The sequence below is a fragment of the Numida meleagris genome, chromosome 3 (genome assembly GCF_002078875.1).
Source record: "Numida meleagris isolate 19003 breed g44 Domestic line chromosome 3, NumMel1.0, whole genome shotgun sequence".
NCBI classification, from domain to species: Eukaryota; Metazoa; Chordata; class Aves; order Galliformes; family Numididae; genus Numida; species Numida meleagris.
This window is the reverse complement of record NC_034411.1, coordinates 46,956,695-46,969,394: the sequence shown is the minus strand read 5'-3', so window position 1 is coordinate 46,969,394 and position 12,700 is coordinate 46,956,695. Positions and strand designations below refer to the sequence as shown.

The window sequence follows — 12,700 nt, the reverse complement described above, 5'->3', positions numbered from 1 at the left end:
AAAGCAATAGTTTAGAAACAAAAACAGAACTCAAACTGCTCTATTCTAATTTGCTTTCCCTCAACATTATTGTTATGCTCTATCTTGTTGGTCAGCAGGGAAGAAGCATACCTTTTTACATAAGTAAGGACAAGAATTTAGTATTAGTGTAACTGAGATCTTATGAACCTAATCATTATTAGTTCAAATTGTTATGGGCAGAAAAAGAGTAATGTATTTAAAATTGCTATAGTCGCATTTAGTTTTGACTGCTTTTATGCTCCCCTTCTCTCTGCTCCTCTGGGTTGTGATGCTGGTGGTTTCATTCTGGTGGGAAGAGATGTGAGAGGCTAGTTTGTCAGCATCTGAGGTTCTCTACTGGAAGGAATAAGGTGTGCTTGAGTGAGGAACAAGACATCATCAGAATACAGTTAGGATCTTTTTTGCTTGCTATCATGCTTTCACACCTTTCTTTTTCTTCATTTCTCTGTAGCTCCACATCAATACCAAATTTACTGTATATGCTAATGCCTTTTGTTAATGTGACGTACTCTTCCTTCTTATCTTTGTTGGTCCTAAAAACAGTTTCGTCCACTTCTAGTCACTTTAACTGACTGTGGATGAAACTTTTTCATGGCCATGCCTTCCGGATTCACTTCCAAACCTGTGCAGCTTCCCATGGCTGTTGTGCTCCTCTGTTCTGCATCCTGTATCTCTAGTTTAGAAAGCCTCTGCTATTGTTCTAGACTTGCATGATTTCAATTGTAAATAGCTCATTCTATGCAGGCATCAATAGCAAGCCAGTATTCTGTGTAAGACAATGGCTATATCACACAGATAAGCAAAATAAAAATAAAATAAAACTAGCCATAAAAACCTAGTGACTTAGAGAAACTGGTGTTGCTGCTAAGCACCTTTTAAGGTGCAGGCAGACCAAGAAATCCTGAAAGAGTGCCTGACAGGCCTGTTATGGCAATAGTATTTGGGGAAACTCTTAAAACTGGCAACTATTTCAATGTAAGAAAGAATAAATCTTGCAGAAGTAGTATCATTACGCTTCCAGATATCTAGAAAGGTGACTTTCTGTTTTATCTGTTTTTATATGTCTTATGCCCTTGTGTGTTCCCTACTTTAAGAGTCTTTTAATTACTGATTAAGTCAATTTCCACCAGCTGAGAAAAGGAAACAATCTACTTTTTTTTAAATGTTACTGCTTTTATATACACAACTTTAATTTTGTATTTCTTAAATTGATTTATATAATCTGTTTTCTGTGAAGTGATTGTGATGCTGGCACCATCTGTAATTATGCTTTGGGCGTGTATGTAATTATTTTTGTTTCTGAAGTATGGCAATTTTTTTTGTAGTTAATACTCTGAAAGATTGAATAACACGTGTAGTGCAAATTTAGTACTAAATCCCTGCAATGAGTTGTAGATGGTGGACTTTTTTAGTGTAATGTGTTAAGATTTTTTTTGACTTAGGGAACTGTGGATTAATATTTTAAAATCAAGAAGTTTATAAACTTGCAGTCACAAATGATACTGAGCTGGGAAACTTCCTTGCTCTGTGTAAGGTACAAAACTGCTTTCCTGTTTTGGGGCAAGAAAAATGAGTATGGACTGTTCGTTTGACAGCAAGCAGGTATTATACAGCCTGTCTGAAAATACCTTAGTTTATTTCAAGTGATGGCCAGTCCTGGCAGCCAGGACATTTAAAGGTCAACACAGTGTGTGTATGTATATATTTTTGTTTTATTTACTCTATTTTTTTAATCCAGGAGAATATGCATTGGCTGCAGAACTGTACCGAGAAGTGTTACGTTCTTCTGAAGAGCACAAAGAAAAGCTCAAAACAGATTCCTTGCAAGTGAGTGAACATTGAAACAGAGAGAGATGTAGTTAACAGTTGGAATACTCTAGATTCAATTTAACAGGTTAAGCTTTTCTCCTAAGTGGTGTACTGATTGACTCTTACAGCCAGCTGTCATTATCATGGTCTTCAGATAGGAATCTCTCTTGTGACCTTCGTTTGTCTTTTTTTAAAAGCTGTTGTATTTCTAAAATGCTTTTGCTTCTCAGTTTTAATGATATCCCAGAAGCAGTGTATGGTCTCCACCTGCTGTTCTGTAATAAACTTAACAAACTGTGTTCCTAGACTTGTGTATGTGACCATGACTGCTCCCATTAATGGTATTATTTTACAAACTAGTGCAAATACAGGATGCTGGGATGACATTAAGAATGATATTAATGTGCCAAATGATATCCAGTGCAACAATTTTATTATTGTATAAGTTGTTGTCTGAATTAGTATTGAAACATGGAGAAATTAATTTTCAGGAAAAATATGAATATACTTTGAATACAGTGTAAAAATACAAATATATGTTCATGATTAACAATCATGTCGGTAACAGCTATATATTTCAAGAATTGTCAGTTCTAAATTGGCCAAAATTCTTTTCAGTATGGCAAGATTTAAAGTGTGATCAGTTATCTATTTCTTTACTTTGCTTGTTCCATTAGGCAGTTTTTATTATTTATTATTATTTGATGCCTCCGTTGTGCTTTTTCAATCTTTGTGAAATTGAGGCTTTTTTTCAGTTAATGTAACCATATCAGTGTAAGTTTAAGCAACTTGTAACAAGGTTGTTAATTAATCCTTTTGTCTGGATTGAGTATAAAGTAATCTCTTTCCAAAATGTACACTGCCTGATATTGACTTAGTGTAATAAAATTCTCCTTCTATTGAGTGCTTCCCAGTGGTGCAGCTTTGACTCTAAGAAAATGGCAAGCCACTGCTGTGCTGGCTGGTGTTCTTCAACAGCTTAACATAGGACAAAGATGAAGTGAATCCAGCATAACGTAAGGAGTCTGATTAGGGATGTATAGGGTGAACCTAGGGTAAGAGAAATAAAGTTGCCTTGAAAAAAAATAGCATTTTTTTTTCCTCTTTCCCTGGAAAGTAAGGAAAAAGGTTAAGTTTTGTTCAGTCACTTTTTATTTATAAAAAATGGTTAAAGTTTTCGAGAGCTTTTTTCCCTTATTCTTTTCTGCTTTAGTAGATCATGTGACATCTACAGATATTGTTCTGAATTATTTACTAAGAACGTGCTATAAGATAAACAACTTGTTTTCCGTAGTAGTCAAAGGCAGTTTTACTTCAGAGGATGAGTACAGACAGAATCTGAAGACTTGACTATTGATTTGCTGTTTCCTTTCCCACCTGAGTAAAATGAAGAAAACAGTGTTTATTATAATATGCTTCCAGACTAACTTGAGGGGGAGAAAATATCATTTAAAATAAATACTAATTTCTTGCCTTAATATTTCATTACTGCTAACACATTTCCTGTCAGTGTTACTGTCGTGTACCTTTTTCATAACTGCTGTGACTTTTTTTTGTTTTAGAGACTTCATTCTACACACAACTTGATGGAGCTGTTGGCAAAGCACACAGGAATTCCTCCAACTTTGCGTGATAGTCAGCTTTCAGCAGAGGTAAACCTCGTTTGCTTTTATATAAATACCTTTTGAAGAACGACCTTTTATTTTTTATCCTTCAATATTTTCTCTAACCAAAACTTTCAAGTTAACTTGGTGTATTTCCATTCAGGTTGGTAAAATCAAATGATATTTAGTGTGAGATATGAGCAGAAATGACCAGGAAAATGACATTGTTCTGAGTGCTTTGCTATTTATTATGCTGTGAGTGTGTTTTATAGAAGTTCTAACTCTTTATCTTGTTATGATTCTCCCCCACTCCCACAATATTCACATGTAAATAACTTGCATAGAAATTACTGATGAAGAGTGCCTCCTGAATTGTTTTTCCTCACACTTAACTTTCATAATTTTAAATGCAGATAGTGAGTCAGAGCCTTTTCTATGTAGATGATGTTTATTTTTCCTGTATTGATTCCCTCAATTCCAAAAATCCTTCCGTGTCTTGTAGTAAATAAAGCTACTGCTGTCTAACCCACGTTCTTAAACATGGTTTGAAGCTGTTTTTGTACCTATTTTTTTGGCCCTGTGCGTGAATTCTTCGAAATCTTCTTGAGAAGGTTCTACTTGTTGCCTGTCTTCACAGCCTAAATTTTTCCAATGGTGTTTGTCCAGGCTCTCTCTCTGTTACTTATATTGTACTTCGTGCCCTGTAGTAGCTAGTTCTTCCCTGTCTAGAAAAACTGACCATCTTTGGCCAGATAAGCAAGTCACTCCATCACACTCACTGTCTGTATAAGTGTTTTTAACAGTATTCTTATCAGGGAAATCTCTGGTAAAATAGCTGGTGTCGTATGCTAGTGTGGGACATACATGTGTATCCATTTATAGCTGTTTTCTTGTGTTTTCTTGCCCTGTGTGACTCACAAATAATGAAGGGGTGCTCAGTGTTTCTTTTGGGTTCTGGGTCTAGTCAAGCCCCATCAATGTACGTCAAGTGAAAACAAACGAAATAGGGGGAGAGATGGTGGGAAAAGGAAAGAAAAGGTTTAATTATTTGGTGTAGCTAGATAGAGGGAATTGACTGTAAATACCTAAGTCTCCCTTTTCCAGAATACACAGGTCCAGTTCTTTCAGCCTTTCCATTTATGTGGTGGTGATCAGGTTTTTGTATTTGCATAATTTCTGATACTTTTCAGTGCAAATTCTGCGTATAGGCAACACCTTCTTTTTCTGAGAATTGCTGTCTCAAATACTTACAGGAGTTTCTACCAGTCTTCACTGCCCATTTTTTACTTGCCTTAGAACTCTAGCAATTTATTTATACCACCCTTTCCTGACCTCAATGTTGGAATATTTCACTTATAAAGCCGAGCTTGTTTTTCATAATACAGTTATGAACAGTTACGAAGAGTTTTCTGTTCATCAGGTTTTAAGTAAAATATTGAGTAATCTTGTGCTGATAGTATCATGCATTACACAACAGGTTTTCACTGTCAGAAGTAACTTTTATTTGCCAAAAAAGAAATCAAATGCACCTAAAAATAATAAAATTTAAACCTTTATTGTTATTTTACTTTTAAGATCTGTGCGTCAGTGAAGTTAAATTGTGGGGTTCTCATTATTCTAGGATTTCTTTATTGCTTAGCTTCAACATAATGTATCTTAACATACAGAGAAGTAAGAATTATGAGTTAAATTCACATTCCTTTTGTAATGCTCTGTATTGCTAGTGTATTATTTGGGTTTGTCCAAAAGAAAAATTGCATAGCATCTTTGCAATAATTTGACTTCTCAAGTGTTTCCTTTGGACTAACCAGTAAATGCTTGATTCTAGAGGGAAGGAAAAATGCTAAATTTTGCTGGAGAAAGAGACATGGTAGCTGAGGAGTTTCTCCATTTTTCTACTATACTTCATAAATATGATTTGTGGATAAATAAGTTAAACTCTCATTTCCATACAGGCAGAACAACTTCGACAGCATTATATGAGTAAATCCAATGCAGAAGTTGCAGAAGCCCATCAGGCTTTACAGCCAGTTTTACAGACCATTCGGGAGCTCCAGAGAAAGGCAGGTACCTCGTACATACTTAGTCTCTGGATATTTTTCAAACTATTTATGTTCTTTTGTTTATCCAGAACTCCAGCCACCTGTTGTCTATAACAGATTTTTGATGCTCTGTTTGTAATGAGACTAGGCACAGTATGTGCATATACACAGAGCCCCCAAAATGTTCTGTTGACTGCACAAAGAGGTTCACAATGCTTGATGGAAAGACGGCTTAGAAAAGAAGCACGTGGTAGTGGTGAGATGATTCTAGTGAAGTTTAACACCATGCTGTTTTTTTTACTTTGACTGTGTTTCACATACAGTTTAAGACAATATGTTGTAGGTTTTGGCCTTGAAACATTTCTGTAATGTGTCGGATGGTATTTCAGTTACTTCTGAAGGAACTATGCTTTCTGATGTGTATTTAGTCATTATGCTTAAGGCTCAATTACTTTTAGTTTAGGTGATGGGGCGATGACCCTGCTATCACCCCCTGCCCACTTCAAACCTAGTTTAAAGCCCTGTCAGTGAGCCCAGACAGCTCCTGGGCCAGAATTCTTTTCCCCCTATGACCTAGGTGGATTCCATCAGCAGCCATCAGTCCAGGCACTGAGCAAACCACCCCAGGGTCAAAAAGCCAAAATTCCTGCCGTGACACCAGCCTCTCCGCCACGTATATATTGGAATGGGATAAGATTCTGTGTTTAAGTGTAGCTTAAAGAGCAGTATAAGCCTCTGCCACAATGTGTTAATTGATTGTTGTTCATGGATAAATCTGTTTGTTTATGGACAGATACATTCTAATTCTCCTTGGTGGTTGGATGTCATCCAGACAGCAATACAGTATGCCATTGATGAAGAGCTTGTTCAACGTGTGCAAAATGAAATAACCTGCAACTACAAACAACAGACAAATAAACTCTCCATGGCAGATAAGTAAGATAATAGCTGAAATAGGCTAATGAATACAGTTATGTCTGCTTAAGTCTTCTAATCTGTTTTTGCTAACAGTTGCAGTTAAATAGCAGGCACTTAGGCTTCAGGGCATCTGGGCTGCAATTAAGTTTCAATTACAGTCCAAAAAATCATAACTACCTAGACTTGGAAAGAAAGTAGGAGAATTACGCTTTTCTCCTAGATAAGCATTCTTTAAAGTGTTCATTTGTATTACCATACTGTGGTTTTATAGTTTTTTTAGCATCTGCTGGATGAGAGATTCAAAGTTTATTACATGAAAATTGGATGACCTCTAGAAGAAACTGACTTGCAGAAATGGGAAATGAACAGACTACATCAGAATGTCTTCAAGTAACAACATAAAATAGCATCACTGCATTTAAAAAGAAAGAATTATGCTGTACCACCAATTTCTAACTTAGGAAGCAGTGCTTTACGGGCTCATGTTATGTAAGCAAATTCTCTTACTGGGTACTCTTCACTGTACTTGTACAGAATGGAATTTCTGATATGGAAAATCAGATCAAGAAGTTAGCAGTATTTGTGTGATACTCAGAAGCAATTCCAGTTTTTGTGAAATTACATAATAACAGGGTGGAACAACGTCTAGAGGTCACCTTGCAGAACTCTCTGCTTATGGATTCCAGACCTCTCTCAGAGATTTGGTGATCAGCTTGCATGGAGATTTGTCCCATGCAGTAAATCTGGAATATTAAATAGCTGATTATATTAACAACGGATTTGTAATTCCAGTATGTGTGAAAGGCTACTTGGTTAGGCAAACTCATTTTTTGTTTAAAATATATTTTGCTTAACTAAATCAAACTTCAGTAATGTTGATAAACCTGTGCTTTTCTCTGCTCGTGTTACAAAAAGGATGTTTTTGATCAAACTAAACACATCCCTTATAGCATGGAAGCACAGTCTTGTAAAACACTGTCTTGCGTATGAGTATCAGACCCTGTATGAACTGTGCACTCTCAGTAAAAGAGCCCACTGGAAAAACGCTGTATAGGAAGTACTTTACTGATGTTCATGTTCCATGTCTAATCAAGAAAGACAACTAGGTTTTAGGAAAATGGTTCACTTCAATGTCCATTTTTAATAATTTTATGTTTCTAAGCCATCAGCAGTGTACTACTTATGATGAATGCTGAAAATAAGTTTGTTGGCCAACAGATGCAAATGAGACATACAAGAATGCATAGTTGCTTGCATTCAGTAGATTTGTATTGCGGTCCAAAATGTTGCTGGTTAGTATTGGCTACTAATATTTGGTCACACTCAAGCCTTGGAAAGAGTCTTTCTATTCGACAGACACCAGGCATCATCTCAAAGGGTGCAGCAGAATGATTCCTGACAGCTAACATCACATCTAGTAGCAGAAAGCATTTGTTTGAACTTGATATGTTGTCAAATATTATTACTGCTTCAAAATACTGAATTAAATTCGGATTAGGTGACTGCGTGCTATCAGTTCCCTTTTTCTTTACATCAGATTCAGAGACTGTAGAGGCCTTCAGTACCTGCTCACAACCCAGATGGATGAAGTGAAGAAGTTCCAGAAGATTGTAAGAGACGCAGTGAAAAGCTTAGAAGGCCCTCCCTCAAAGGAGGTTATTGAGGCTGCTACTATCTGCCATTTGCGACCTGTTAGACTTCCACTTAACAAGTATGTCTAGGAAATCTGAAATATATTTTAGAGATTTTACTGACTTCTTTCCTTTATTTGAAACGAGAAAAAAAATTCAAGTCTTCATTTTGTATTCGAGGTTTAAACGTACGCAGACATCACAGGTCCAACTATTAGAATCATGACCTTTGTTTTTATAGAATCATAGAGTCATAGAATATCCAAAGTTAAAAGGAACCCATGAAGATCATCAAATCCAACTTCAGTCTCCACGGAGGGCAACCTAAGAGTTAAATCGTATAATTCAAGAGCATTGTCCAAATACTTCTTGAACACAGACAGGCTTGGTGCCACGACTGCTTCCCTGGGTAGTTTGTTCCTATGCTTGACCACCCTATCAATTAAGAACTTTATAGAATGATAGAGTAATGTAATACCTATAAAATGTTTTGCCATCAGATACTATACTGTGTAAATATAAGACTTAAGTTGCTTTTTTTTGAGGGCTCTGTGGGTTTTTTCAGTTTTGGAATAGGAAATTACAGAAACTGTCTCCTGACCAAATTCTGAGTGCTTTTTTTCAATCTTATAAATTACAGCTGTGTCTTCTGTAAGGCTGATGAGTTGTTCACAGAATACGAGTCAAAACTTTTTTCTCATACGTAAGTACATAAGCTTATAAATTTCTCATTACAAAAAGAGCGAGAACTGGAATGTTCTGTTTTCTATTTTAAGCTTTCTAAGATACTTTATAAACAGATTACAGCAACTTCTTGCCTTTCGTCTCAATAGGAATTTCTTTATTCAGATTTAATTTTCTGTGTAAAATTAATTTTAAACTGTTACGGACATAGAACAAATACATGAGACTTTTTCTCAGGCTGCTGTTACTTGGCAGTATATTTGAATTGTGATGTTGAAGTGTTCAGAAAGTACACATAGAGCTACAGGTATGCAAAATGAAGGCTTTCCTGTTTGTGCAAATATTTGTGTGAAGTTTGGTTATAAATGGTCTAATACCATACCCTTTCACTGATTTTTATTACTCTATATGACTCAAAGTATCACAAATTTACTAAAGCCACAAGGAGAGGAGATTTTAGGTCTGAATGCAGCTGTGACCTGAAGGAAAGGTTGCACCCAGCCCATGGTGTGAAAGAAATATACATAGTCAGCAGTGCTGAGATGAGGATTACAGCCCTCTGAATCCTTTTTGACTGTTCTCTCTCCTGTCACTCCCAATGACAAAGCCAGAATCAAATATCTTGAGGTTGCTGAGCTGGTGGCAGCTCTGTTATGATCGGTGGAATCATTAAGAAACATTAGAGTGTTTTCTGAATAGACATTATTAAGGGGGGAAGAGAGGAGCACTGCAATGCACAGCACTTTATTTTGTTTCAGAATTTGCTGCTTCTGCTGATTAAAGAAGTCAATTGTATTTTTCTTTTGTGGATGTGGTATTCTAGAATCATTCTCAACTAATGAAGATAATTAAGATTCTTAAGCCTTTACAAAAATCTATTAATTGAATCTGAGCTGAGAAAATAGCACATACAGTGATTTAATTGCTGGTGCCAAGTTTGCTGTGTTCAAAGTAAGTTTTTGGGCTATCAAATGGTAAAACAGATGTGATTTGCTTTTTCCTTTCTTCAAATATTAGAAGGCTGAAATATATGATGAATAGTTAGAAACCGATGTGGAGTTCTAAATCAGTGATAAGTTGCTGGTTTTATTTTTAAGTGTTAAAGGCCAAATGGCTATATTTGAAGAGATGATAGAAGATGAAGAAGGGCTTGTTGATGATCGTTTGCCCACTACAAGTAGAGGACTGTGGGCAACTAGTGAAACTGAGCGTGCCTTGAAAGCTATTCTCTCCTTTGCCAAAGCTCACCGGCTGGATGTTAAGCTAACTGAAGAAGGTAGCATATTTCTGGAACTCTTCGAAGCATGGAAAAAGGAATATAAGGTACAGTAAATGAGACAGCAAAGAGACAGTTATATGGTTCATTTTATATAATACAAACAAATTTAAGCTGTGGATGTACAATTATCTAAGTTGTGCTTCTGAAAGTATTTCTTCACAAAGTGTTTTCATGGTGCTTACTACACAATTTGATTTAATGATTTATAAACAAACAATTTAAGGACTTTTAAAAGAACTATACTGGTAGCTGAGCAAATTGTTAAGTGCTTTAATTGTTTCTCTTAAGACAGTGTACAGACATAATTAAATGCATTTATATATTTAGTTAAATCACACTGTAGTGAGACTCAGCAAATCAAATGTTGGTCAGGTCTTTCATTCAGTGTGCCTTCAGTCTTCTGCTACTTACAGATGTCCCTTCATTATTGCTTTTTTTCCTGGATGTTGTTTGCCAAACAACAAAAGTATAACCTAAAACCATCGGTCTCCCGTTCCCTTTGTTAGAGGGAACTACTGGAGGATACTATGGCTCTCTTCATGCATGCTTGCATGACTGAGTTTCCTTGCAGTAAATAAGTGATGGAGAAAGGGGATGAGCTTTTGGTCACAAAGGTGTCATAGGCTAGATGTAATCAAAAGTGTTTCTTTTGAATGCTTCCCCTTCTCATTTTTGTTCAATAAACAGTAATTTTTGGCATTTGCAAAAGATCTTGGAATTTCAGTGAAGTCTATAAGGACTTCTTGATATAATACGTACATTATGAAGAGCTTGGGAAGGAGTTTTACAGTGTTACCAGTAATTTGAAAAGAATGTAACGCTGGTCAACTTGTATGTATTCTGATCTTCCAGTCCTAGTCATTGTTTTGTAGGAAGTCAGCATTTGCTTTTACTTGAGAGATCTGAATCTGATTTAGTCTTCGCCTTTTGCTTGTCTGTTCTCTTGAGACCACTGCTAACATTTCTTTAGAACGTACTTCTCCACTTCACTTTTGGTCCTTGTACTGTAATAGCTAACTCTTCAAAAATTTGTTAATCATTTTCCCTTATTGACATCTGCTTTGTCTTGCAAGGCTTTTTGTTCCTGTATTTTCAGTTGTTTTAGCTATTGTAGTAGTTATAGAAGAAATGAGAGACACTTCTTTCATAAAGAGACTGGAAAAGAAAGCAAGCAGAAGGTGTAGGGTAATCCGTCTTTCTTCATAGTTTGTTATGGTGTCTGAATTTCTGTAAAGAAATATCATCTCTTGCTCCAAAAATATTTTCATAATATACATTGTATGGTGGACTCGTATAAAGGGATCTCAACTCAGTTCTGCTGCTAATTTGTTTAGGCTTTTCTTATAGTTACTTCATGAATATTGGATGGTACTAAGGGATCACGTGTCTGCTATTGATGAACTAGCAATGGCGACAGAACGGCTGAGGGTGCGTCATCCTGATGAGCCAAAACCAAATCCCCCAGTTCTCCACATCATAGAGCCTCATGAGGTAAACGAATTGATGGGCAAGATTTTTTTTCTGAAAGAATAAAGAAGTATGAAGACTGTACCTCAGAACAACAACAAAATGTATTGAGATCTATATATAAGGTCTATAATGTGTCACTGTTTTAGAATGTTTGGGAGAAACAAAGAAAATATATTGTTTTGCATGAAGTTTTCCAGTCATGAACATAGAGAAAATGATGGGTTAATTTAACCTTTTTTTTAATTTTTATTTTTGCAACAGTAGAAACATATTTCCCATTTCTTTTTTTCCTGTGACAGTCAGTGTTAGATCAAATGCTTCTTTTTTTCTCTGTTGGAAAATAAACATTCCATCTATTCTTCCCCTATTGTGTGTATTCGTTCCTATTTTTTTATACATGCATTTAATACTGTTTCCATAGGTAGAGCAAAATCGAGTGAAACTTCTGAATGACAAGGCAGTTGCTAAATCACAGCTTCAAAAGAAATTAGGACAACTACTATATCTCACTAATCTGGAGAAAGTAAGGTTTATGGTTCTTGCTCTTTACCGAACTGATGTATTGTATTTCCATAGCTGAAGAAACTTGCCATTATTTTCATTTAAAATTTTCATTTAAAGCTTTCTTTACAAAAAACATGTTTTCTTGGAAGTATTTCAATATGTGTCGAAAATGTGAGCTATTCTCTGTGTTATTGTATTGTCATAGTTACTTATTACATTATATATTTTGGCCACTTGCTTAATTACACAAAAATGAAACTGTGAAATACTTTTAGGCAGCTAAAATACTCACTAAACTAACTGGACTATGTTCAGTAGAAGCCTTGTAAAATTATGTACCTCCACATGTACCCTTGCTGTTTTACCAAGAGCTTATTTCCTGAAACAGGACAAGCAGCTTCGTAGGTTGAATGAGTATATAAAAAAAAAAAAGACAAATCAAACTCCATGTATGTTGTATAGTGTTAATCTTACTGTTCAAGTAAGTACAATTTTTTTGCTTAAGGAACCATGATTCAGTATATTTGTTTTCCCACAATATCAAACTGACAGCAAGTATGAGGAGCTTCTCATTTGAAGCTTTTATTTTGCTCAGATTTTTTCAAAGCTATCATAGAGATGCAGATACCATTTGAAGGAGTGCCGTGTGAGCAGCATTTCCTTTACTTACTATGAACTAAGTATTTTTTTAATTCTTCAAGATAGACTTATTTCTTCATGAGTGATATTTTTGAATGT

The 12,700-nt window shown here is 35.6% G+C and overlaps 1 protein-coding gene across 9 annotated transcripts in view; it reads left to right on the top strand.

Annotated features, from left to right (window-relative positions):
* SHPRH (SNF2 histone linker PHD RING helicase) overlaps window positions 1–12,700 on the top strand; it is a 44,039-nt gene that overhangs the window by 18,950 nt on the left and 12,389 nt on the right. For 8 of the 9 annotated variants that reach the window (XM_021390975.1, XM_021390974.1, XM_021390978.1 and 5 more), the window contains 9 exons: window positions 1,760–1,848; window positions 3,393–3,482; window positions 5,390–5,497; window positions 6,270–6,412; window positions 7,932–8,105; window positions 8,666–8,728; window positions 9,807–10,032; window positions 11,336–11,479; window positions 11,880–11,981. In XM_021390975.1, the coding sequence (XP_021246650.1) occupies window positions 1,760–1,848; window positions 3,393–3,482; window positions 5,390–5,497; window positions 6,270–6,412; window positions 7,932–8,105; window positions 8,666–8,728; window positions 9,807–10,032; window positions 11,336–11,479; window positions 11,880–11,981 (1,139 nt within the window). Of the gene's footprint in view, window positions 1–1,759; window positions 1,849–3,392; window positions 3,483–5,389; window positions 5,498–6,269; window positions 6,413–7,931; window positions 8,106–8,665; window positions 8,729–9,806; window positions 10,033–11,322; window positions 11,480–11,879; window positions 11,982–12,700 lie in introns of those variants that run through there. The other variant, XM_021390979.1, reaches the window with a different exon arrangement.